Here is a 27,731-nt window from a genome sequence, read left to right as displayed (position 1 = left end):
ATGGGGGTGTATGTTAGAGGGGGGGCATCAGATTATCACGACTCAAATCCTTACTATCATAATGTAGGAAGGCGGGTTGGAGTGATTCGACACCAAATTTTGAGTGGTCATAGACGTCCCCACTTTCACTTTTACATTTAAATTTGATATAACCAAATATCATCTTAGACAAAAAAAAAAAAAAAAAAAAAAAAAAAACAAGGAAATTACTACCCAAGACCTTAGAATCATATTTTGCTAGTTTTCAAAAATACAAAACTACGACACTAATAAAAAACACCAAACCCATATTGATGTCATTTGTCCATCTACAAAAAATAACCACAGTAATACAATAGATTCAAAGTTTGTATTGTTTAAAATATAAAAATATTATAATCATGAATCCATGTTAGGATTTATCGATCAATTAAAATCAATGTCATCCTTATTATCTACCACTTCATCACTAAATTGGCCACCGTCATCTTCATTAGAGTCAAGACCTCTTATTAGTGCATCAAGGTCATCATTTGTTTCTCCAGATTTAATAGCAAAGATCGTGATTTAATTGTGATGCTTGCGATTTAATCGTGAGTTTTTTAAAAGTTGAGACTTATTGAAAAGGTCGCGATTAAACCAGTTAACGAAAAATCACGATTTAATCACAAGTTTTCAAAAAGTTGCAGAATTTGATTACCATGCACGTTGGTATTCAAAGTCGATTTATTTTGTCAATTTTTTTTTAAACAAATGATTTAAAGCTTCCCTACATTTTAAAATCAATAGAAATTACATAAAATTCTTCAAGTTTCCATATAAATTATATGTCAGGGTTTAAAATAGGCCATCTTTCTTAGAAGTTCATTACTTGCTGAGAAGGTGAATTTTCATTTTTGGGACAAAATTAGCTCGTATCTTTAACAATAAAAAAAAAAAGGTAATAGTTTGGTAGATAAAATTATACTTTTTTTGTTATTGAAAAAAATATTTATAACGATTTGCAAAATGTATTTTCTACTAGTCTGTAACGAAAAAAGACTTATATGTGAAAAGAAGATAAAATTCTACTATCACCCACTTTTATTTTTTTTTTGCCACATTCGATTATCATGAATTGAAATCGTTGGAATCCATCAAATATTGTAGGTATCTTAGGAACCAAATTCAAGACCAACCCGTTGACACCTAGATTCGGTTGATGTCGATCTGAACCGAGTTTTATAACGTAGGAACTGTGGGGAGTAGGACTTTCAATACATTAAATCAGTCCCGAAATCCGACCCGTTCTAATAATTTTGGGTTTGGATCGATGTTTTGGATTCCAATAAAGATCTGATCCAATAAGGATTTGATCTGCTAATATATGTTACAAAGTATATAAATTATATTATATCTTTGTTGAGATGTAGGAAGTGTACATTTAGACTTTGTATATAAAATTGGAAGTAACCCGATCTGATTGTTAATGGATTGTATCTAGATCTTAATACTGAGTTTCAATAAAACCCAATTTGATCCTTATTGGATCTGTGCCAAATCAACCCTGATCCCATCAAGACCTAATCCATTAACAACCCTAGTGGGGAGCATGGTTTAAAATCTCGATATCAATAAAGAACAAACGAGATGGATAGACATAGCATCTCATATTTGCAAACTCTCATGAAAAAAACAAGATGACTCGGATGATATTTTGAAAACCTCCTACCAAACAATCAAATTGAGTCAAGTAGGATTTTATATATTTTAATTAAAATAATTAATATTTTTTTAAATTTAAATATTTAATATATATAAATAAAATATGATTTTTCACTGAATATCTTCTAATCTACGTTATTTTATAATTTCTTTTATTATTTGTTTTTAAAAAACCATATATATAATAAATAAACAATAATATACGAGATAAATCATTTATCTCGTCCGAGACAACTCGGAATCGTCATGGACGAGACGAGACGGCAAACCGAGTTTTGAAACCAATGGCGGGGAGCTTCACCTCACCTCGTTCAATGCGCGCTTTTTGTACCTTTTTCTCTTTAAACTTTAGTGCCATCTTTTTTTCTTACTTTGCGAAAGAATCTCTTTTACATCTTTTCCCCCAAATTTCAAATTTCCTCTGTTCTTCATTTCGCTCTAACAAAATCCAAAACCAGAAGAAGAAAGAAACAGACAGATAGAGAAGATGGAAAGCTCTCTGTTACAACGAATCCGCCATGACCGTCGTAAGCTCCTTGATTTCATCCTCTCTTCCGATTTAATCAAACAAGTTACAAGTCCTGATGAATCTGAAAACTTGGCGGATGTTGATTTGGATAATCTCAGCGCTGATTACGTCCTCGAATGTATAAATTCCGGTAATTGAAGTTGTTTCTGTTTGATTTTGGATGGAGTTAGAACATTTTTGGATGGGCTGAGGAATTCTGGTTTTGTTGTATCAGGTGGAGAATTGAATCTTTCAGAAGCATCTAAGAAGTACACCAATGAATCTAGTTATCCAGTAATGGTAAGGAAGCATTTAAGGCATCATCATCATCATCTCCACTTGGTCGAGTCGATTTGAAATTCAGCCGAATAGATTTGATTAGATTTCAGGTTCATCTTTCCTATTTCTAAAAATACCCTTCATTAATTTATATTTTTCATGAAAAAGTAAGTGTATTTTAGTATTTGTATGATAACAATTTTGTAAATGTCAGAAAATCTCAATAGCATTTTTAAAAGTATTTATTTCATTTATTATAATATATATATATTTAAATCATTTAATACCAAATAGTATAATGGACTTACTTTTTTGCACCAAAATGGATTAAATATTAAATGCAAATCAAGGTTATTTTTGAAAAAAAGAAAATTGTGGAGAGGCTAAAGTCATAACGAAGCGTTGGATGTTAGAATTCCCTTATAATATTATATACACTAGAAGGTGGCATGTGAAAATGCACATGTATTACGAAACTTCTAACCCTAGTTTACAAGTTGAAGAATCGTGGACCATCTGATTTTTGTAAATCACTTTTGATGGGGTTAGAAGTTTTGGAATGGGCTGATGAACGCTCCCTTACACACACACACACATATATATATAGTGTCGGGTTCAAGAGCCAAAGTTTTTGTCTTATATGGGCCAAAAGTTTCGGAATACACTGATTTTTTGTGAGGATGATCTCTGTGGTGAGGAAGTCATCTTCACCAAAAATCATCCCAATCCAAAACTTGTAACCCGATCAAAAGTGATTTACAAAAGATGGACAGTCTATGATTCTTCAACTTGTAAACATGGTGTTAGAAGTTTTAGAATGGGCAAATTTTTTGTGAGGATGATCTCCTCACCATAGATATCATCACAAAAAATCAGCCCATTCCGAAACTTAGGAGATCATCCTCACAAGAAATTGCCCATTCCGAAACTTTTAACCCATGTAGGACAAAACACTTTGGCTATAACTACGGCTCTTGAATGCTACCCATATATATATATATATATACATGGAAAAGGTTGCATGGACCGAGGTCCACATTTGGGCCACGTGGACCGCCCCATTGGTCCAAATGACAACTCAACCACTTTTTGTGGTCGAGCCTTCGGTCCATATAACCCCATCTCACACACACACACACACACACACACACACACATATATATATATATTTGACTTGTTGAGAGTTGAGACGACTCATGAGTTGTTGAGTTGACTTGATGGACATTCAAGTTGGCTTCACAGTTATTGAGTTTTAAGTTGGATAAAAAACTTGACTGAGTTAGATTGTTAAATACTTAAATATATTTTTAATAAAATTTAGTTTATAATTATTGAACTTGTTGAGTTGACTCATGACTCATCGAATTGACTTTCATGGACATTCGAGCTGAGTTTTCAAATTTTAAAACTATGATATCAAGTATTTGGGTTCTTAGAATGGATTCCATCTTAGTTATCAAACTCAATCTTGATTGATGTAGAAAAAAAACGGGGAACATTATGAAAAATGAAAATGAAGATGGACTCAAAGGTGGTCCGAATTGCAATATTTTGTGGGCCTAAATGAAATTTAATGGTTCAAGTGGGGGACACGTCATTGGTCCATAGGACTGGACACTGGGAGAGTGAGGCTCTTCATTTATTCTTTAGTTATTATTATTATTTGCTTTTTTTAATGTGTTTTGCTAGACACACGTTGGTTTGTGAGTTTCACGATGTAGTTGAACGTGTGCTATTTTATTTTCCCATGAATTTGTGCGAGTTCCAAGGTTACTAAAACCAAATGACCAAGACAAAAATGGGCTATAAATATAAAGTGGGATGTTGAAGCCCTGGTGTAACGGCCATGTACTCTGACACCTAGAGTTTAGGTGTAGCTCGCCCCGGAGTCACCCGGGAGCCCCTATGTAACACTATGTAAGGCTCGTTATGAAGCCATGTCAGCCCCGTGCCAGGGCATCCTTGTTAGCTTAGTGGCATTTTCGTAATAAGGGAGTATGACCGGCCTCTACTTTTGATGTTCCCTTCTGGAAATCTAGTAAAGACTTAGCATACACTTGGTAGGAAGGGTGTCAGTGCTGTCCCAATCCCCGGCCTACACCCACGTTGTTGAAGCCCTTGAAGCCCAGCTCCGTGGAGGTCCCGCGTGTCATAGGATCATCAATTGCTTGTAACGCATCTATTTGCTTTTATACCGCGTTACACCGTGTAATCAATATTATATCAACAAAGTTGCCTTCGGGCTTTATCTCGTGTTGCCTCGTTTACTTGTTTGCTAGCTACGTGTGTGTGGTGTACGATCATTTTACAGGCTTGCAAGTGGATTTGACCCCCTTGCGCCGCACGACCCCGTTTCGAAAGAATAGGGCCGTGACAGTTGGTATCAGAGCAGCAGTTGTTTGAGCACAGTTGGTTTTCCCCCCTAGCTATTCCCCCGAGATTCCATTAGTTCAAGCGAACAATGGTAAGAGGAACTACTAGTACCGCGGATCAACCCGCTCCAAACACACCAGCACCACGTACAAACAAGGAACGCATTGAGGTATTAGAGGAAAAGGTAGGTATGCTATCCGGGATAGTTGATGGTATTGCGCAATTGGATGATCGACAGAACACGCTGAAGGAAAGATCCGAGACGTTCCGAGCCAGAGTGACTGACCTCGAGGAAGACACCCGAGGAACCATAGCCATGTTACAGGAACAGATTACGGAGCTCACTACTAAGGTAGGCCTCCTGGTAAGAGCCGTTGGTAACGAGCGGCCTACCGGTGGTGATGCTCCTCCCTCGCGCTTGCGAGTCCCCGAGCCACGCGCCTTCAGTGGTGCACGCGATGCGAAAGAGCTCGAGAACTTCCTGTTTGATATGGAACAGTACTTCCGTGCAGCTCGTCCGGATTCAGAAGAGGTAAAAGTAACAACTGCTTCTATGTATCTTGCAGGTGACGCTAAGCTATGGTGGCGAACAAAGTACACCGAGATGGAGAGTGGCCAATGCTCCATCGATACATGGGAAGACCTCAAAAGGGAGCTGAAGAATCAGTTCCTACCCGAGAATGTGGAGTTCATTGCCCGCAGGAAGTTGAGGCAACTCCAACATACTGGTACCGTGCACGACTACGTCAAGCAATTTTCCGCATTGATGCTTGATATCCGTGATATGTCAGAGAAAGACAAGCTGTTCTCGTTTACAGAAGGGCTTAAGCCTTGGGTTCAGACAGAACTACAGAGGCAACGTGTGCAAGACCTCACGACTGCTATCGCCGCAGCTGAGCGGTTGACGGATTATTCTCCCGTGGATGGGAATAAGAAGAAGGTATCCAATCAGTCGAAAGGGTACTCTCAGCAGAGTGAACGCACCCATGGGTCTTCCAAAGGTAAAAATGGAGGATCTAGACACAGTCCAAGCAGGAGATCCCATCGGGATTCCTCCCCTTCGAAGAACACCGGTACCCAGTCCAACAATCACCGCAACAAGATTCAGTGTTACTTGTGTGGTGGTCCTCATAAGACGTTCAATTGCCCGCAGAGAAGCAAGTTGAATGCACTGTTAGCTTCCCAGAGTGACCCTAGTCACGAGAGTTCAAGTGAGAAAGATGAGGATGAATCTTCTCATATGGGAGCTATGCATCTGTTGAATGCAATGAAACAGACCTCTGAGACTAAGACGATCCGTCAGCGTAAGGGTCTCATGTATGTTGATGTGGAGATTGGTGGTAAGACCACCCAGGCAATGGTTGACACGGGAGCTACGCATAGCTTCATTCCCCTGCAGAGGCGAAGCGCCTCAATATCCGGCTCGAAAAGGATTCAAGCCGTATGAAAGCTGTTAACTCCGAGGCCACTCCTATACAAGGGTCGGCCAAGTCCGTGGCCATCAAGATAGGTCCATGGAAGGGTAAGCTAGATCTTCTCGCAGTTCCACTCGATGAGTTCCGAGTTATCATTGGGATGGACTTTCTGCGACAGAACAGGGCCGTTCCGATGCCATTTGCCAACACTTTGGGCTTGCTAGGTGAAAGTCCAAGCTTCATTCCTCTCTCTACAGGTAAAGAAGAGGGAAAGATGATCTCAGCCCTTCAGCTGAAGAAAGGGTTGAAGAAAGGTGAGCAAACGTTTCTTGCTACCTTACGAGTTGAACCTGATGATCAGGACCATAGTTCAACTCCCCCATTGGTTAAACAGGTTTTGACTGAATTTGATGATGTTATGCCGGAAGAGCTTCCGAAGACCCTACCGCCACGTAGGCCGATTGATCATCAAATCGAACTAGTACCTGGTACCAAGCCTCCTGCAAAGGGGCCATACAGGATGAGTCCCCCGGAACTAGCTGAGCTACGCAAGCAACTTGATGGACTTCTGGAGTCTGGATTTATCAGACCTTCGAAGGCACCTTATGGGGCGCCTGTTTTATTCCAGAAGAAGCACGATGGGTCATTGAGACTTTGTGTAGACTACCGAGCGCTGAACAAGGTTACCGTCAAGAATAAGTATCCGATTCCACTGATTGCCGATTTGTTTGATCAACTTGGAGCAGCCAAGTATTTTTCCAAGTTGGATTTGAGATCAGGGTACTATCAAGTACGGGTTGCAGATGGAGATGAGCCGAAAACTACCTGTTCTACCAGGTATGGTGCTTATGAGTTCTTAGTCATGCCCTTCGGCCTTACGAACGCACCTGCGACATTCTGCACCTTGATGAACGACCTCTTCAGACCGTACCTCGACAAGTTTGTTGTGGTATATCTCGATGACATTGTGGTATACAGTTCTACCTTAGAAGAGCACGTTCAACATTTACGCAAGGTATTTCAAGTGCTTCGCGACAATCAGTTGTATGTTAAGCTAGAGAAGTGTTCATTCGCTCAAGAGCAGATTATGTTTCTTGGCCATGTTGTGGGTAATGGACAGATCCGGATGGACATGGAGAAAGTGCGAGCTATTGATGAATGGAAAACCCCTTCTACTGTCACAGAACTCAGGTCATTCCTCGGTCTTGTGAACTATTATAGACGTTTCGTCCAAGGTTATTCCAAAAGAGCCGCACCTCTCACAGACCTGTTGAAGAAAGATCACACTTGGTCCTGGTCGGACAAGTGTAATGAGGCGTTTGAAGACCTCAAGCTTGCTGTTATGCAAGACCCAGTCTTAGCTCTACCCGACATCACCAAGCCGTTTGAAGTTCAGACAGATGCATCTGACTTTGCTATTGGAGGAGTGTTGTTACAGGATGGGCATCCGCTTGCTTATGAAAGTCGGAAGCTCAATGATGCTGAGAGACGCTATACCGCACAGGAGAAAGAGTTGTTAGCCGTCGTCCACTGTTTGAGAGTTTGGAGACATTATTTGTTAGGATCACAGGTTCATGTGAAGACTGATAATGTGGCTGTGAGCCATTTCCTGACTCAGAAGAAGTTGACACCGAAACAGGCTCGTTGGCAAGAATTCCTCGCAGAGTTCGACTTGGCCTTGGATTACAAGCCAGGAAAGAACAATAACGTGGCCGATGCCTTGAGTCGCAAAGCAGAGCTAGCAGCCCTTCAGCGACAAGTTTCTCAGGTTACCAGCACTTTACAGCAGAGAATTCAGAATGGTTTGAACAGTGATCCCCAGGCGAAGGCCATAGTGGATATGGTGCAGAAGGGGAAAGCACGCCGTTTCTGGCTTCGGGATGGGTTGTTATATACCACCAAGAGCCGCATGTTTGTTCCACGTGCGGACGGGCTAAGACGAGAACTGATGAGGGAGTGTCACGACACTCCATGGGCTGGCCATCCGGGCTGGCGCCGCACATTAGCTCTCTTGGAGCGAGGATACTACTGGCCGAACATCCGGGATGATGTGTTAGACTATGTGAGGACCTGCCTCATTTGCCAGCAAGACAAGATCGAGCGCGACAAACCTATCGGGTTGCTGGAACCGCTTCCAGTCCCCCAAAGGCCTTGGGAAAGTGTTTCTATGGACTTTGTCACAGGTTTGCCGAAGGTTGCGGAGTATGGATCCATCCTTGTGGTTGTGGACCGTTTCTCCAAATATGCTACATTTATACCGACCTCGACATATTGCTCAGCAGAAGAACAGCGCACTTGTTCCTCAAGCATGTCATCAAGTATTGGGGTGTGCCCAAGAACATTGTCAGCGACAGAGATTCAAGATTTACAGGGAGATTCTGGACCGAATTGTTCAGATTACTTGGGTCTCAGCTTGACTTTTCGACCAGTGGACATCCACAAACAGATGGGCAGACTGAAAGATTTAATGCCATGTTGGAGGAATATCTTAGGCATTTTGTCACTGCCAACCAAAAGGATTGGGCGAATCTACTTGATGTCGCACAGTTCTGTTTCAACCTTCAGAAGAGCTCTTCCTCCAACAAGAGTCCTTTTGAACTTATTACTGGCCAACAACCTTTAACTCCTCATACTATTATTTCAGGATATCAGGGACAGTGTCCAAGGGCGTACAAGTTTGCTAAGTTTTGGCAGGACAACAATGAAATTGCCAGATCTTACCTTGAAAAAGCGTCAAAGCGGATGAAGAAATGGGCTGATGAACATCGTCGACCAGATCGTTTCAAAGTTGGTGACTTAGTTCTACTCAAGACAGATCAGTTGAGAAGGTTCAACCGAGTACAGCGAGCACACAGGGGTCTACTACAGCGTTATGAAGGTCCAATGCTCATCCTCTCTCGAGTCGGCAAGGTCTCCTACAAGCTGAAGTTACCGCACTGGTTACGCAACATCCACCCTGTCTTCCATGCCAGCTGTCTCAAGCCATTCCATGCAGATCCAGCAGATCCAGCACGCAGCATTCCAACACGTTCACCTTCTCGTTCAACAATCCAGCCGGAACGTGTTGTCGACCAAGTTCTCGCCGAGCGTCAAGTCAGCAGCAGTTCAAGCAGGCAGCAGCACATGGAGTACTTTGTCACTTGGAAGAACTTGCCAGAATGTGAAGCCACCTGGGAAAGAGCAGAGAACCTACAACCATTCAAGCAGAAGATTGAAGAATTTGTCAGGGACAATGCGACGAGGACGTCTGCAGAATAGGTGGGGGAGACTGTAACGGCCATGTACTCTGACACCTAGAGTTTAGGTGTAGCTCGCCCCGGAGTCACCCGGGAGCCCCTATGTAACACTATGTAAGGCTCGTTATGAAGCCATGTCAGCCCCCGTACCAGGGCATATCTGTTAGCGTAGTGGCATTTTCGTAATAAGGGAGTATGACTGGCCTCTACTTTTGATGTTCCCTTCTGGAAATCTAGTAAAGACTTAGCATACACTTTGTAGGAAGGGTGTCAGTGCTGTCCCAATCCCCGGCCTACACCCACGTTGTTGAAGCCCTTGAAGCCCAGCTCCGTGGAGGTCCCGCGTGTCATAGGATCATCAATTGCTTGTAACGCATCTATTTGCTTTTATACCGCGTTACACCGTGTAATCAATATTATATCAACAAAGTTGCCTTCGGGCTTTATCTCGTGTTGCCTCGTTTACTTGTTTGCTAGCTACGTGTGTGTGGTGTACGATCATTTTACAGGCTTGCAAGTGGATTTGACCCCCTTGCGCCGCACGACCCCGTTTCGAAAGAATAGGGCCGTGACACCTGGGCAGGTATGTTTTGATTGTCAAATTTTATTAAGTTTTAGAGATTTTGCTCAAAATCTTGACAAGTTTGTTGCAAAAAACCTTGTCAAATTTAAAGGTTTTCTTTCTAAAATCTCGACCATCTTCTTCTTCTTCTTCCCTTTTACTTAATCCCTATTTCATTCGTTCAACATATCTTTTCGCCATTATTGAGCCCTGCCTTAGTGAAGGCACTCTTGTTCATATATTTTATTACCAACGCCATCTATGTTATTTTCGACCTTGCTTTTATCCTTTTAGAGTCTCTAAGGTGCACAAAAGCACTTCAGCTTGCTGGTGCTGTTATTAGTTTTCTTGTACATCATTAAAGTATACATTGCAACAATATTTTTGTGCTCTTCCTTTACCATGTTTTAGTAATGATTCTTATATTGCATTTGTAATTGTGGTTTCTGAGCTCTTTATTGAATTTGGCAGGTGTCACCCTAGTAACCTTTTACTTGACAAACTTGCACCTGCTAGAAAGTTTTTCTTTGGATCCAATAAATCTTTTTTTTTTAATTCTTATTCCTTAGCCATTTCTGTTCCTTGGTTACCCAATCAATTTCACTGGGTCCAGGTCCATCTTTCAGACCAGACTAGTTACCAGTTGGGTTTGGATGCACACACACCAGACAAGACATGTTTGATACTTGATAATGCTAACATGTGGGCTATTTACGAGAAGGGAGGAAGAGGGAAATGGCATAGGTTTTAGCCTTTTTAAGAAACCCTTCTCGTATATTAAGGTCACCTTCCAGGCAAGCTGCTTTGCTTCCTGCAGATTGCGTCAATGGGTGACTACACACCTCTCACATTTTTTTATTTTTAATCTTTGGGCTGTTTCCATGCAAATCTTTTGTCATTTGGTTATTTATTTATTAGTAATTTGAATTCTCTAATGTTACCTGCTTTCGTTTCCACCCTCTTCTTTTACTTCATTCCTTTAAGATAACTTTTTATGTGCCTTTGAACTGTCACAATAAAGAAATTTTGGGATCTAAGCGAACAAAACTAAAATAAGATCTGTATTCTTTTTGACTGCAGTGAATTTGCTTTTTACCGAATGATAATCATCCTTTTGACAATGTAAACTTTAACAACATAATACTTTTCTCTGTGCAGATTAATTCTCCATCTGGAAGTTCTTATTTTCTTTGTTCAGACCCAGTGTTGTCTGGTTCTCCTCCTCGGCGTGTGCCTCCTAAGTTTGAGCCCAAGTCAACAGCTAATTGTTCTTCAAGCTCTTCAAATCAATTGGATCCTTTAGTTGTTGAAGAAACTGGAAACTCTGTAGGTGAAGATTGGTTTAGATATACAACTGAAACAGTTAAACCTTGTCAACTAGTGAATGATTCAAATGTTCTCTCTCTAGGGTTGCCCATCTTGAGTACAGGTAATGATTGGTTTAAATTTTAGCCTTCCCATCATAATGTTTCATTAAAATAGAAGTTCCTAGGCATTAGCTTGTGTATGAATTCTTTTTTTCTTTTTCTTGGAAGGCACTTGTGTTTAAATTCACTCGGTCCTTTCCTGGTAATGTTTTGTTGTTATAAGCCATGTGGTCTTACCTTTCAAGTAGTCTGATATAGTCTTAGGCTCTTTCAAGGATTGTCTGATGACGATTTGCGGGAAACAGCCTATGAACTATTGCTAGGTTCCATGGTATTCTCAGGGTAATCTCTCTCTCTCTCTCTCTCTCCTCTTTAAGAATTTCAATTTTCATTTTCCATCATTATTATCTATTTCCGTCACTTTTTTTTTTGGCACTATTAGGTTTGAAGTACATTTGTTTGAGGATAAAAAGAAGGAGAAGAAGTCTAGATTGCTGTCAAGGCTTAGGAGTAAAAGAGATAAAATAGACACACAACCTCAGACAACTGAAAGCCATGTTGAGCTGCTTGACATTATTCGCGTTCAAATGCAGGCAAGGAATTATGTCCTATTTTTTTTAGTCTTGGCAATAATTCCTAAAATGGAATTTGAGAACTTTGAGAAATTGTGCAGAAAGCTCTCCACCGTGATGGTTGTGTGCATGTATTATCTTTATTAGCTTAAAAAAGATCACACTGTGCTATCTATACCTTTTTTCCCCCTTTGATTGGTAAAATTTATATTGTAAAGCAATAAATGAAATGCACAACCGAGCATAGGAAGTGTCCTATAATATTACTTTCTATATTCTCGGTCTTAGTCTCCTAGATCACTACAAATTCGTCCCCGACCTTTGATCAGACTCCTAACAATCTTTCTTCTTTCCCTATTACCCAATCCCTTAACATACCAAGATAGAATTATGCATCTCGTGATTTTCTCCCTCTTATGTGACTACCTTCTACTGCCTTTATAGGCATACTGTAACAAATATATATATATTTTTTTACTTTTCAGTTGAGGCATCATCTCTGATATCATATTTCTAAAGAGCTGTCACATCTTCACGTTGGATTTGTTCTAATTGTTGTTCTTTTTGCACATTTTCTGAGTTAGAATTAGTTCTACTTGGGAAAAGTTGATGGTTGAAAGAACGGTTTTGATGAGAGACAATATCCTTAATGTAGTATATGATATTCAGTCCATCATAGCTCCTTGATTTTATGGTTTGAAAACTTTTGCTTCCATGATACAAAAACACTTAGCTAATTTTTGTACTTGTTGAAGGAACCTTTTCGAGTCTATCTATGCCATCTATCTTGTATCTACCCGTTGCCTCTTTTTATGAGTATTAATGCAATGAAGCTTTAGTTCAGTTGAAGGATTCCTAGAGTATTAATATGTAGTAATCTCTCCCATTTGCTACATGTTGGGTACTTGGAAGGAGAGGAATTATCATATTTTTGAAAATAAGTAGTCCTTGGATTTAGCTGTTTTGAAGATCAACGTTGTAATATTTTTGGTCTTTTCTTTTTGTGTTAAGAGGAATCCACTTGAGGATTTTCTATTAGTTGGGAGAATATTGTTTGAGGGTATGCTTAAGCGTTGTATAGTATAGACGAGTGGGCAGCTGGGGCGACAATCTTGCTCACTAACTCTCTTCCTTAGTATGTATTGAGTGGTTTCCCTTCCCTTAATGAGAAAAAAAGACAACAGGGTATTAGCATGCCCCTCGAGTACAAATAGCATAGTGGTCTAACAATAATTTGGATGCATCGGGTTTAGACCCATAGCTCAGTTGGTTTGACACATGGCAGAGAAATTTTGAGGTCGTGGGTTTAAGTCTAGCTTACCCATAAAAAAGACAACAATAATTTGGATACATAAAAAATGGGTAGGGCTGCAAGTATTGGGGTTTTTTTTTTTTCCTCCATTATGTGGTGTTTGTCTTAATTTTTTTGAAGTTCATTTACATTTAGGTGTGAAAGCTTTTTTTAGAGGTTGGGTATTCTCATCGTATGCAAGCTTTATTGAAGATCTTTGAAGCCAATTTTAGTCAAATGGATAATATCTTAACCTCTGTGTGTGTAACTTCCACAAGCTAGTTTCCTGTTGCAAATCATGGACTTAACATTGCACACAAATGGTTAGCCTACGAGAAGAGTCTCCTTATCTCTTTCTCTTTATATTATTTTACATAAATTGGTTGTTATTGCTGTAGGATTATTTCTTCCCATTTACATCAATTTCTTTCACATAATTTTGTATTTTTCTCCACTAGATATCAGAAGCAATGGATGCGTGCATTAGGAAGAAGTTGATGCAATTCGCTTCAAAGACAGCGTGTGGACAAATTAATGCTCCTCAAATCTCGTTGGAGCTTGTAAATAGCATTTGCAAATATGATTTTCCAAGTGAAAAGTCATATATTCAATGGAAAAGGAGACAGGTGATGAAGTGATGATAAACCTTGTATATTTTTTCATGAGTTTTTTCATGTTTGTAATCTAACTTTCCCTCTTGCAACTATTTTCTCCCAGACAAATATTCTTGAAGAACTTCTGTACTGTTCTTCCACCCTTACAACAGCTGAACGCATGAGCATTAGAAGTTCTCTTGTGATAATTAGAAATAATGAGGTATTTTCTTCTTTGTTGTCTATGCCTGGAAACTTTTGTGGCTTCTCTGTTAACTCCTTATCATTCTGCAAATAATTAACCTGCTTGGTTTGTTGTATGTTGTAGAAATGGGATATAAGAATGTCCCCTTCTGAACGGGCTGAAGTTCTGCAAAGTATTGGAAGGTTTTCATCAAAGTTGTCTTCTGTGACTGGAAAATTTGGTATTCCAGGGGAAACATACTACTGGACTGGGGGCTATCACATGAACATTAAGCTCTATGAGAAATTACTCTCTAGTGTTTTCGATATTCTTGATGAAGGAGAGCTCGTAGAGGTATATGTAATTTTCCATACTCTTGTGATGAAGAGTTGCTATGATGCTTATATGCCACATTTTAATGGAACTTACTAATGTTCCTTGGGATCTTTATTAGGAATCAGATGAAATTCTTAGGTTTGTTAAAGTGAGCTGGGCTATTTTAGGTATCACTGAGAAGATGCACTACTTGTTGTACGGGTGGGTGCTTTTTCAACAGGTACGATCTTCTAAGTAATGCTATATTTGAGGTTAACATTCATATGGTATTGTAATCTTGTTGTGGAGTAGTGTCTTGTGGTTGTTCCTTGGGCTGGTCATCTTGATCTCCCTTTCTTTCTTTCTTTAATAAAATCATCTTTACTTATATATATAAACTCTCTCCATCTGAATAGAAAATATTCAAACCTTAGCACCTAAACTATACAAGCACGTATGTTCAATGGTACAATGCCTCGATCTTAGCACCATCTCTCTTAATGTTTCGGATCTGTTTCCAAATTGCTTAGTGAACAAGGGGAAGAAATCTCCAAAGCCATCTGGTACCAACAAATGTGTTTTGAACCCTAAATATGTAAATTTTATCATTTGTTTTATATGGGAAAACCTTGTTGGTAGAAAATATTTTTCATGCTTGGATATGGGGCCTTACTAGGTGTCAATGGGCTAGGCTTCACGTTTTATAACACATTGATAATGTTAGTGGCATCTATTATGTCAAACTCTCACAACGAATTATAAAACTAGATTGGCTAACAGCAAGGATGATTGCATATTTAAGTCATACATTAGGTCAATAAAGATAATTCAAATCTCTCGTGTAGTGACAATTGTTAAGATCAAGCAAATATTTCCATGATAATTAACTATAGATATGAGAGGGTAGTACATGGATGACATGGGTTGGGAAAAAGAGATTAGATGAGAATTGCGATGCTTGAATTTGCAATGGCATATGCCCTTGCAATTGTGAACACATTATTTCAAAAAGAGGGGGGAGCATTTAGTTAATTTTGAGAGTGGAACCAACAAAATCCAAGTAGACTTATTTTTATTTTGGTGAAGTTGGCGATCAATATGCAAAGACCGTAAGATTTTCTTGGATAGAGTTTAATTGCACAACATAGGTTACTGGTTTTAGATATTTATATTAAAAGATGGAAGAGATAGGTTGAAAATAAGTGATGTCGAAGAATAAGGTGGTGGAATTTAAAAGGAGAAAAAACGTTGGCTTTGAAAATAAATTGATAAAGGAAGAAATTTGGAACTTAGAGGTAAAGACTACATAGTGATGTAGGATCTTGAAGCTAAAAACATTAATATAATAGCAAAAGAGTTCCTTGGAGTGTTTACGGGAAAAAATCACACATTAAGAGGGTAGCAAAATGAGTACAAGCTTTGACTCCTTCTTCCTTGTTTCTTCTCTTCTTTCTATATCTTTAACACGGTTTCCATTTTGATTGTCACAATTTACAAAGAAAAACGGACTTCTACCATTTGAATCTATGAATCTTTTCAACTTCCATGAAATTCATGGATTTTGGGAGTAATCAGAAGGTTTCCTGTAACTTTTTTTTAAAAAAATTTCTTTAGTTTTATTTCTCATTTCTTTTTGTTTCTATTTGTGTTTGATAAGATGAACCAAGATACTAATGCTGTTAATACTTAGTGTCATGTAAAAAAATTCTTCTTTGATTTAATGCTTAGGGCGACTGAATTTGCTTGTGTTCCATTTCCATGTGTGGACCGACTGCATTTTAGCTTCTTACATCTAAAATACAATATTTATACAAGCCTACAACAGACACAAACTGTAATTTTCATGGATATGTCAAAGTCTGATTCTTCAAATGTTTTTCTGCATTCTTCTTTGAAGTTTGTTGAGACAGGTGAGGCCATGCTTTTAGACTATGCAATTTCTGAAATGCAGAAAGTTCTATCGAATGAGGATGATGATGGTAAGGAAGGGGCATATATGAATAGCCTTGTTTGTTCATATGAAACCAATGGCGGTAAAGCAAGTCTAAGTTTGATGGATGCCGTTTTCTTGTCAATGAGTGTTTGGTGTGACAGAAAGCTGCAAGATTATCATCTGCATTTTAGTCAGGTTGGTTGCTATTCTTGAGTATTCTTGTTACTATTATTACGGGTATTTCTTCAGACAGATTTAAAATTCTTCATGCTATTGCTGTAAGTGTTTGACATATACGTTGTTCTTATTTTTTATCTTTTTCCAGTCATTTTTTTCCTCTGAACATTATCTTATTCATGATTGAATCTGTCAATACGAGAGCTCAATCTTGACATTTTTTATTTTGCTCATACTGGAATATTTAGTGTTTATGGAATATATCTATTTTCGAGATATTTGATGCACTCTTCTCTAGATGCAATAAATAACTCCTAACTGAAATGAACAATTTGATAGAAACCACAATCAGAAACATGTTCCATAAGGCTTTTTTATTTGTATATATTGTCATTTTAGTGAGATGTAAACCATGAATCTGTTTTGTCTTTAAGGATATGCAGCAATATCTTTTATATTTGATGGTCCTATTTTTCTAAAATTCTGTTTTTTTAATGTGGGTCGTGAGTTCATTAAGGGACTAGTGAATACGTTTCTCTTGCATATCCATATTTCAGTAAATAATTTTTTGCTCACTATTTACAGTTTGTGTCATGCAACTTCATGTACTGGATAAAATCATAATAGAAAAATAGAACAATTAAAAGTGTCAAAAAAGGTATTGTTCATGAGAAGCATTCACTATCTATCTACTGGGAAAGCTTCATAGCTGGGAAAGAATAGACATTTGCTACTTTTGGTAATGTATTTTTGTGGAGTTTTAGTTTCAGAAGAAATTTCATCCATTGGGAGATATCCATAGTGGGACTTATATCTTGCTTAACTGGTATCAATGTCTCCATATTGAATGAGGAAAAGAGGTTATTGGTGAGGAACAGTGATGGTTCTTCTTCAGGAAGATCTTTCTACGTGGCTTTGGATACTGCTATCAATCATTTGGGGTTCTAAAATTCTCTCCAAAGTAGCTTTCTGGTTTGCATTTTTTGACAAAATTTTAGTACTTAATTTCCTAATTAGCCATAGAAGGATCGTAGTTGATTTTGTTCCATGTGCAAATCTAGTGGTAATCAGGGAATCACCCTTCTTATCCATTGCAACATCGCTTGTGTAGCTTGAGATTCTTTTCTCAATCGGCTTGGTATTTATTGTACCATGCCTTCCTCTGTGTTGATCCTCTCTCAACAAAGGAGTGCGATAGTAAGGTTTTTGAAGGCAAGGTTGAAAACCCTCAAAGGATTGTTATCTTCAGTGTTGTCGTATTAAATTGAAGCCTGTTAGTAATTTTTATTATTATTATTTTTGGCACATTATTTGTCGTGCTGAACTTGTGAAGTTGGGGTGCTTGGGGTAATTCTTTTTGCGACACAAAGAGAACCTTGTGGACTGTCATTCCCTTTGCAATTTGTTGGGGGATATGGTTGGAGCACAACAAAGGCACTCTCGAAGGAAGTTCTGACTTGGTTGATAAAGTTGTAATGTCCATTTTGGGCTTGTTATTTTTTTGGTGCAAGGTCTTCAAGGAGTTTAGGGGAGTGTCTTTCGAAGACTTTGTTGTTAGATGGGATCAAGTTTTTAGAATTGAGTATACTTGAGTGCCCCCTTTGTATTGTTTCTTTTTGTCGGTCTTCTCGACTGCCTTAATGAAATGATATTTTTATTGATAAAAAAAGAAGGATGGACACTAAATGCTTTTGCTGGAGTAGAATCATATCTGGAGCTCATTGATTTGTGGTTGTGGACAGAAACAAGATTCTTTCAACAAACCCCAAATCTTTGGGATAAGGCTTTTATGATGATGATGGGATCTTGTTGTATTGGTGAATAGCTAGTTAGATTGTTATTTCTGATATTCTTTGATACATCACCTCAACCTTCTGTGATTGTATCTTGTTCCTTGCCTTTTTTAAAATCAAATTTATATGTGTAAGATAAAAACCTTTCCTTTGTCTAATTAGTCTATCAAACCATGTACCTAAACCAGCTGAGCACCCATATTCTTGCATAATTTGTTGTTTTGTTTAATATGATAGGTTTGTGGGGCAAAAACAAGAAATTTTAGGTGTTGAGTGCCACTCCAGTCAATCAAGGTTCTATCCAAGTGTTACAGAGTGATTTAACTACATAATGCTATCATGTGTGCTACAAGATATTTACACAAACAAGAAATGTACAATGTGTTTGCTTCTCTTGGATAAGCAAGAGAAGAGAATGCACTTGGCCATGTCAAATGGAGATCACACCTTATTTGGTTCCATAGATATCATTTGGAATATGTTAGCATGATCTAGTTGCAGCTACTTAGTCTTTGAAGTTTGAACTTTCAAGGTATGAAGACATTTTATAGTGTCATCCTGCATGGGTTGTGTGGCCTCAACACAAATGGGAGTATTCTAGTTTAATTTCAAGTAGATGCTGGGGATTAGGTGACTGGCCATAAATGAAATTGTAATTTTTCCCATTTGTTTCCTTATCTGATTTCTCCAATTTTTGTTGGCTGGCAACTTATTTTACATGTGCCTTACTCTTGTGGTGAGATATTGACATTAGGACGATTAAAATATAATGGAGACACATTATGCTCTAGTCTTTATGAAACTTTATATGCTGCCTAATTCATTGTGTCATTTTTTTTAATATCTCAGAAACCTGTCAACTTTGCAAGGGTTCTGGCTTTAGTAAGAGTGGTTGGAATGCCTGCTGTTGATGACTCTGGTCAAATCCAGGTTTGTGAATTATCTTCTATAAGTTTGTGGTATTAAGTAGATTATTCATCTATTTTTTTTTTGTGGTCATTAGAATCTTGTGAAGATGTGTTTCAATTTTTTCCCCATTTTGACGACTTGTTGGTGAGAATTGAAAGCTTTTTTTAGCGTATATTATTTCTTTCCAAAGTTATATGCGGCCTCCATTAAGCCGCTTGTTCCCAAATTTTTGTTTAGTTCTGTTATTCAATCGCAAAGGGTTCTCTCTGAACTTGGATAATGTAGCTGTGTACAAGACTGTTGGAATAGGGTATTCCATGCATTTATCTGCCACTTTCCTTCATTAATTTTGTTGCCTAACACATTTTTTCTTTGCTGTTTTACTGAATGATATTCCTTTGTGCTACCCTTATTTTGTGAAACGTGACATATTTTCATACACACGTAGTTGCAGTTAGCCATACGTAATGTTGGGACTGAAATGGTTTCTAGCCATCTTAAAGGTTATATTGAGAAGTCAATCCAAGTCCAATGTTTGCGGGTGAGTCATTTACTTTTGTGATTTTTAACCTGACATTATCTCTTCAACTGCCCATCGACAAATGTTAGGTAGATTTAATGTACTATTGTTTTTCTATACGTTCTTAGGTCATGGATACCTTAGATACCAAATCTAAAGCAGAAAGAAGACATCCTTTGGCCTTGCTAGCTGATGAACTAAAGTTGATTGCTGGGAGAGAATCCACTGTATTCATCCCCGAGCTATGTCATTGGTGTCCTGAAGCCGGAATGATCTCCTCCGTGCTATTGCACCAATTTTATGGGGAAAGACTGGTGAGATTGTCATCTTGATTGATACGACGAACTATCTCTGTCTCATGCTGGACAGTGTTTCATCATACATGCTGTATTAATTGGGGTTTAGTGTGTTTTCTTGATTGATGAGAACTATCTCCATCTCTTGTTGTTTGGTGCATCATCATATGCTCTATTGATTGGGCTTTAATTTATCTGTAGAGGCCATTCCTTGATGGAGTGTCATCTCTCTCAGAAGATGCCAGATCAGTCCTCCCTGCGGCTGATATGTTGGACCTGTACCTGACTCAGCTGTACTATTCTGCACATTGCGAAGATCAGTTGCATTCAACATTTGTCAAAGAGTTGGATCATTATCAGGTTAGGTTCGTCTTGTGACTGGGAATTACTTATCTGATGTAGTAATAGTTACACATCTGCAAAATCTTCAGTTACATTCACTTTTGTCTAACATGAGATGCCTATTTGATTTTCTTTCCACTTTATTGTCATTCATGTATTGTTCAGTGCTGCTATGTTATTAGTATGTTAGGTATGAAAAATGGTTATGCTTTACTATTGATAAACTAGAGTTTTCCTGTGCCTACATCATGGGCATCCTCTTTGGGGTTAATGGGGTAAAAGAGGAAAAAAAATAAAGTTGGAGGGGTATTATTGGAAGAGGAGGGGGGGGGGGGGGGGGGGAGGAGGAGAGGAAAGGCAATAAAATTGGAAGGGTCCTATTGGGAAAGGGTAATAGAATATAGAAAATAAACTTGAAGGGGTATTCTTAGAAAGGGAGGTAGAAATGAGAAAATAAGGTTGGAAGAGCATTCTTAGAAAAGATGAGAAAACGGAAAGACAATAAAGTCAAAAGTGGTTCTTGAGATTCGTAGGGATATTTAATCTCAGCCCCTACTTATGTGAAGGATAAAGGAGTGGGGTCCACCATTTTCATGACCATTTTTGGTTAGCAGTTGCTTTTGGTTTTCAACTGTAGTCACTGTTTTGAGGACTATTATATCTTGAGGTACATCATATACTTTTCTAGTTCAATGCATTGAATGAAAAGAAGAATTGTTCACTCATTTGCTATTTCCCTTTTAGAGGTGAGGCTATTTTGGTGGTGTGACCAAGATTTTAAATCTCGTTTTGAGGCTATGATTCGGTCAGGAGAAAAATTAAGATGGTCTCAACTGAAACACTCCAAAACATTATGAGAAAATTCAAAACCTTCTTTAGACATTCAATGTTTCTGTGTCAATTTTTTGCTCTAGTATTAGCCGAAATCGGAATGTTCTGCCGAAATATTCTGAATCGGAATGGAACTTCGAACCATTGTGACCACATCAAACTCTTTGTATGGTGAAACTCCCTGTTAGTTGATCTCTAGGTGGTGTGGCACCACTTATTGATGTTCTCTTGTTCTATCTTATTTCTGCTGCATAATTCGATCCCTAAATCCCTTCAGTACCTAGTTCATCCCACGGTTATTAACTCATGGAAATTTATTTATATAATCATTCCTACACATGTTTTAAATTTATCTTTATAAACATTTAATATTTTGGATTTGCCTCTGGATGCAGCGGAATGTTTTGGTAGAGACAATCTCAGTTTTTCTTCTGACCAAGCTGTTGCTTCCATACGAGATTTTGAACCTTGGCCTGCACCCATTTTGCTCCCATATACTCAAGACCTTTTCCCAGTTTTCCAGCCATATAATCCTAAATGCTAATCGAACAGTGATTCGGTGGAAGTTTCATAGAAAAGAAAAGCAGGTGCCTTTGATGTTTGTACTTGGGGAAGGGAATATTTTGTGAAATTTTCTGAAGATGGTGGAAATTTAATATCTTGATCTATGTTTTTCTAATGCATTCAAAAGTTATATATATATATATAATTTTTTTTTTCTCTGTATTGTTACCTTTGTTTAACTAGACACCGACCTCCGTTTACAAGGTTAAGTCTGTTCCATGGATGAAATGTTTACCAAGTCAGGAAGTTGAACATTTAACTCAATTTTAATTGTGCATGTCGTATGCATATTCTATTTTATTTTGAAATTGTAAGTGTAGAGGTTGGAATATGTACACACTATTTTTTTAGTAGTATGTCTTGCATATTTTGATTTCATACTAGAATAGAGATAATGATGGAAAGAGACTTCATTCTTGCCTCCTTACTTTGTGCATAGATTGGTGAAGTTTCTAGGCCAATTATTCTTGATTGGGTGAGTAGTCAACATGGGCATATCTTGGAATGGACTGAGCGTGCTTTCCATCTTGAGGTTGGTTCCTTGCTTGGTATAATTTTCTTATCCTTTACTTATCCATTTCACTGGATTATGGTGATGTGTTTTTTGATTTTGTAGAAAATTTGTAAAATATTTGACAAATACTCCAATTATTAATGTTGAAGGAATTGGATTCTTTGTTAGTAGAAGAGGATTCAGTTAAATACATGGATCATTGATAAAACAGGAAGATGGAAAAGGAGATGTAGAAAAAGCAATGAAGGATGATAAATGAAAACAGGGTAAAAAAATTGGTTGTTTGGACATCCTCTCCCTCTCTTTCTATATTCATTATTGAATGTATAGGTCAAAGAAAAAAAATATTTGAAGGATATTCACTTCATAAGCCGGAACATTTATAGAGGTAAAGATGAATTATTGAAATAGTTGCATTTATAGATGAAAAACAAGGCTAATTGATTGAATCTGAAATAATACATATGTCCAACTAACTTTGCATGTAAATTTCATTTACTTTGAACATTTTAATTTTAGAATGCCCTCAACAAAAAAGAAGAAGAAGAAAAAGAAAGGGGCCAATTAGTATTACACACTATATTTTATATTATATTATATATATATTTCTTTTTTGAATAATGCTGAAGTGACCTCAAGATTGTACCTCACATCGCACATCCTGGCATGAAAGTGTATAGGAACTATAGATGCTTTTCATCAATATACGAATGAAAATCATCTATGGTTCCAAAACCACTTTCACATCAGGATGTGCGATATGAGGTTACTCTAGCACGACTCTTTTTTTTTTTTTTTTGATAACGGGGATGTCCGGACCCGTAGGTCCGACTAACAGGGGCAAGGAAACTAGTCTCTTAGAGCACCATATCTCGCCGCCCAAATCCCCCGGGTACATGCAATACCCCACAAACCACACATACCAGGTAAGTCAGGAAAAATGGGGTTTGAACTCAAGACCTCTCCCTTTTTGGAGGGAGGCACTTGCCACTATGTCCAACACTCATTGGTTCTGTATTTTATAAATTAGGATCGCACACTTGATTGCGCAATGTTATTTTCTAATGCCGCGTTAATGAACAAATGAACCCCCGTCATCTTGCCTTGGGGATGAAAACCACAAGCTTGCCTTACTGAGCTATCACTCTCTGCTTGTGCTTAAATGACTTTTCTGGTTCCTAAATTAGGGAACCATTTGAATAATGGCGAAGCTCCATGAAAAGAACATAAATCATTCATATAAATCACTTAAGAGTAAGTGCCCCAAATAAACAAACCCATCACCAACAAACTCAATGGAATCTCTGGGAGTTTGAATTTATTTTGCTTGAAGCTCGGTACCTGTCTATTAACTCTGGAAAGTGGATCATCAACTGAATCTATTACTTAATAGCCGTATCTGAATCATCTGTCATGTCTTAATGTTGTCTCACTTAATTTAAAATGTGTTGGTTGATTGATGGGGCTATGAACTGCATCGCATTTCTGTGAGTCAGCAACATTAGTTAATGATCAATTGGAGGTTTGCCTAATATCATGAAGTACTGAATAGTCTTATTACTTTGTCGAATTTCTCAGGAGGGTTGTGCTAAAATATCCTATAATTTTTTTTTTTTTGAACTCCTTACATTTCAATTATTTTAAGTCTTTATTTTAACTTTTGTTGCTAGATGTTCTTAGATTTCAATGTTTTACAACTTCTTTTTTGAAGTTAAGACTTGGAATGCAATGCCTTTTGTGCTTCTGCAGGATTGGGAACCTTTGTCATTTCAACAAAGGCAGGCAACATCAATTATCGAAGTATTTCGAATCATAGAGGAGGTGTGTTTCTTGCTGGGATAAGTTGATTAATTAATATCCCCGCAACACATTTTTATGGGGTTAGTTTTTTTTTTTTTCCTTTTAATCGGTGTTAGTGATGGGTTGGTGTCTAAAAAGATTCACATTGCAACTGTGTGTTCCCACAATGTCACAACCTTTGTTTTGGACAATTCAAGATGCCCCCATTATGGTTCAAATATTTTCTCTGTTTCCCTGGCCAATTTTCAGCTCCAACTTTGTTATGTCTTGCTGCAGGCTTTGGATCAGTTCTTTGGCTTGAAACTTCCAATGGATGTCATGCATTTGCAGTCTCTGCTGTCTGTATTTTCCCAGAGTTTGGATGCTTATTTGCTGAAAATGGTCAATCAGTTAGGTACTATACGCAACCCATCAAAATCTGCCAGTATCTTACGATTTCTTACTTTGAAAAATATGATTCACGTTGCTGACCCCAGTATTTGGGATAAGGATGATGATGATGGTTCTTCCTTGACAGAACTTGCTGATCTTGTAAAAGAGTGCAAACTCTTCATCTAAGTACATGTCTTAGATTTTTTTCCCACTTTTTCAGATGGTGAAGACATGCTTCTGTTTATAATATTAAAAGGACCTAATATTTTATTAGTTATTGAAGATTAATGAGTTATGGAACACCCATTTACAGAATTTAAAGTTGCTATATTTTTCCGTTTCATAAATTATACCCTCTATTCTTTCTTATCTCAGTTTCCTGCTTTGCGGAGGAAGATTCTAGAAGGTGTAAATTTGTAAGATTGGAATAAAAAAATTCAACGAAATAGTCCGAAATATTTCCATTTCAACATGGCTTGAGAGGAGGTCATATGACAGTTTCTTTTGTATATACTTCAGTGGAAATCACTTGTTTTTGCAGTATTTTGGTGAACAAAAGATTTTGATTGAAATAATAACTTTTTGGCATCAAAGTGCTAGATTGTAGTAGAAATATTTCGCTGAATAAACTTTGAAATGTTTCGCTGAAAATTTAACAATAACCGAAATATTACAATTTTTAATAGTTTTGGAAAAAAATATTATAAAAGCAATAAAATAGCTTTGAAAAAAAAAAAATCTAACATTAGCAAACTTTTTATTTTGACTGAACTAATATAATTTCTGGTATAAAAGTGCAAGATTTTAGTGGAAGAACATGAGCTTCCTATGCATGTCCACACATTTAATTAATAGGTTTTTGTCTTTTTATTTTACCTGACAAGCACTCTTTGGAAGTGATGTGGCAAGAACATATTGGTTTATCTAATTTATGGAGGAACCAAATAATTTGTATTGTACTGCTAATGTCTAGTACAAGAATGTCTAAGATTTGAAGACACATGCCTTTGATTGAATATATGGCTCAAGATAAAGTTGAATAGAGAAATAAGATTCATGTTGCGGACCCAACATTCTAGATAAGAAATAGATGATGCTTATACTATGTCCTGGTATTTACTGAAACAAAATTAGATTATCAGCATTATCCTCAAAGGCTTATCCCAAATATTTGGTGTCGGCTAAAGAAATTTTTTAGTTTACTTTATGGATTAGTTGGAATGAAATTCATGGCCTTGATGCTTAGATTCTAATGTATGAAGCATTTCATGCTTCCATCTTATTGGGACATTTAGACTCACTATCTATGGAAAGGCACTGTGAACAAAAATTATTACACAATATCTATGGAATTGCTTTCATCTTGAAAGAACATAGTTCATGACTAGCTATTTAGGTTACAATAGTTTTTAGTAGCGAAGGCCCCGTGCGATGTTATTGGGCTTCGCCATATTCTAATCAAAATGCAGTTCTCTGAGGCCACACCATGGCTAGGAAGAATGGAGGGAAGTAACCTTGTAAGGTTAGGAAGCCTTTAGTAAATAATCATAATATGTTACTAATTAAGTTGTGATGCCATTCGTTCATGTCGATTGGTTCATTAAGGGGAACAATTTACTTATTGATCTTAATATCTCGGCTAAGTTTATGATCTGTTCCTCATTGATCCTTAGGTATTTTCCTTACATGCTCGATTATTTGCTGTAGTTTCTCCTTTTGTGCTTTAGGTTGTTTCTTACTATCATTCCTGCACTTACCTAGAATGCATTCGCTAATAAAAAGAAGGTATGATCTTAAGTTTGTATGGCAAAAATTATAGATCATCTCGATGTTCGTTACACAGATGTGCATCAATGTTTATTGGACCCGTTGACCTTATTGTGGGGATAATTTTTTTTACTTTTAAGTGCAGTCGAGAAGACACATTTGTTTCCAGCTGCTCCTGCTTTGACACGATATAAGGAGGCATTGATTCCTACAATGATGAAAAAGTCGATCGACAGTACGTTTCTGGAGGAGAAAGTACTAAATAAACTGAATGAGTTGACAGTATCCAAACTTTGTGTTAGACTAAACACCCTTCAAGTGAGTGCCAGTCCCTTCAATCTTTGAATTGCAGCAATGATTTCTCAGTCACCAAGAACGGCTACCTTCACGGCTTCTTTCGAGGATAGTTTAACTATCCAAGGGTGCATGCTGTCATTTACCTAAAAAACGATCCATCTATAAGATAGAACTGGCTTCTGTTCCTTATAAAATGGCAGTTTCTTCTTTCCCAAGGCTTCCACATTCTTCTTTATAATAGAAAATTATCATATGTTACCAACTTGCATTATGTCGTTTAACATAAAATCACTTAGGAACAACTGTTTTGGATTTTTCTCTCCAAAACACAAATTTCTGTCCTTAATCATTTCTTTTTCTCTTGCAGTACATTCAAAACCAAATCGTCAACTTAGAAGATGGCATTAGGAAATCTTGGGCGCTTGTTAGACGATGCGTTGATGAAAGATGGAGTAAGCTTTGCCTTGTTATTTATGATTGAGAACATGAAACCGGGAATTTATAGAAGATAAATTATATTCTATCTAATCATTTATAAAAATAAACTGTTTCTTGTGATTTTCCAAACAAAATGAGTATTTATGTTTGCAAATCCAAAACATAAGAAAATCTTAGAAGTTATTCCCAAATGTCCAAAATAAATGAGCTAAACCTGTACAATAGCATTTTGCTATTATTTTAGATGGTTTTGCAAAATGGCTTGGGAATCATTTATGCCATTTTATTGCATTGATTCGAAAATCTAGAAGACCGGACAATTGAGAATTAAACCCCTCCAATGGGTTTGATTTTAATTGTTTGTTCTTGATGATCAAAGATTGATTGAGATAACATAAGATCCAATGGTGTCATGAAGCCAAACTTCTTTCCAAAAATAAAATTACCTTTTTTGCCTCAGTGGCACCTTTCCAGATAAGTTGTCTTTTTTTACTATTCATGACCTTTTCATTTGGCTAAAAAATTGTCAAAACATTAAAATACTATTCAACTAAAACCACTAATAAATTATATCATCAAAATCAAGGTTTAAAATCTCTTCTGGAGGCAATGTTTTAGTTGAGATAAAAACCAAGTGTCTCGATCAAAAAATTCCTGAGACATTTGAAATGTTCCAATTCAAGGTTTCAGAGTCATTGTTTCATTTTGGTCTCTGCTGAAATGGGAACGTCTTGGACGGAAAATTTCGAAATGGTACCAAACTTTAAACCATGATTAACTAAATAATATAACAAGTTTCT

The 27,731-nt window shown here is 37.4% G+C and overlaps 1 protein-coding gene across 6 annotated transcripts in view; it reads left to right on the top strand.

The window, feature by feature from the left end:
- The first annotated feature begins 2,039 nt into the window (after nt 1-2,039).
- LOC147408045 (DNA topoisomerase 4 subunit B (DUF810)) overlaps nt 2,040-27,731 on the top strand; it is a 31,312-nt gene continuing 5,620 nt past the window's right edge. For 2 of the 6 annotated variants that reach the window (XM_086436889.1, XM_086436885.1), the window contains exons 1-19: nt 2,041-2,342; nt 2,427-2,491; nt 11,215-11,485; nt 11,699-11,765; nt 11,866-12,016; nt 13,745-13,912; nt 14,004-14,102; nt 14,208-14,417; nt 14,518-14,619; nt 16,276-16,506; nt 19,131-19,211; nt 19,639-19,731; nt 19,839-20,024; nt 20,208-20,366; nt 22,183-22,275; nt 24,007-24,078; nt 24,334-24,451; nt 26,342-26,514; nt 26,861-26,945. In XM_086436889.1, the coding sequence (XP_086293015.1) occupies nt 2,171-2,342; nt 2,427-2,491; nt 11,215-11,485; nt 11,699-11,765; nt 11,866-12,016; nt 13,745-13,912; nt 14,004-14,102; nt 14,208-14,417; nt 14,518-14,619; nt 16,276-16,506; nt 19,131-19,211; nt 19,639-19,731; nt 19,839-20,024; nt 20,208-20,366; nt 22,183-22,275; nt 24,007-24,078; nt 24,334-24,451; nt 26,342-26,514; nt 26,861-26,945 (2,596 nt within the window). In that variant the 5' untranslated portion in view covers nt 2,041-2,170. Of the gene's footprint in view, nt 2,343-2,426; nt 2,492-10,292; nt 10,887-11,214; nt 11,486-11,687; nt 11,766-11,865; nt 12,017-13,744; nt 13,913-14,003; nt 14,103-14,207; nt 14,418-14,517; nt 14,620-16,275; nt 16,507-19,130; nt 19,212-19,638; nt 19,732-19,838; nt 20,025-20,207; nt 20,367-22,182; nt 22,276-24,006; nt 24,079-24,333; nt 24,452-26,341; nt 26,515-26,860; nt 26,946-27,731 lie in introns of those variants that run through there. The other 4 variants (XM_086436887.1, XM_086436886.1, XM_086436888.1 and 1 more) reach the window with 4 other exon arrangements.

This window comes from Akebia trifoliata, chromosome 3 (assembly GCF_017979445.1).
Source record: "Akebia trifoliata isolate Shusen 1 chromosome 3, ASM1797944v1, whole genome shotgun sequence".
Classification (NCBI taxonomy): domain Eukaryota; kingdom Viridiplantae; phylum Streptophyta; class Magnoliopsida; order Ranunculales; family Lardizabalaceae; genus Akebia; species Akebia trifoliata.
The sequence above is the reverse complement of the archived record's forward strand: the minus strand, read 5'-3'. Positions and strand labels throughout refer to the sequence as shown.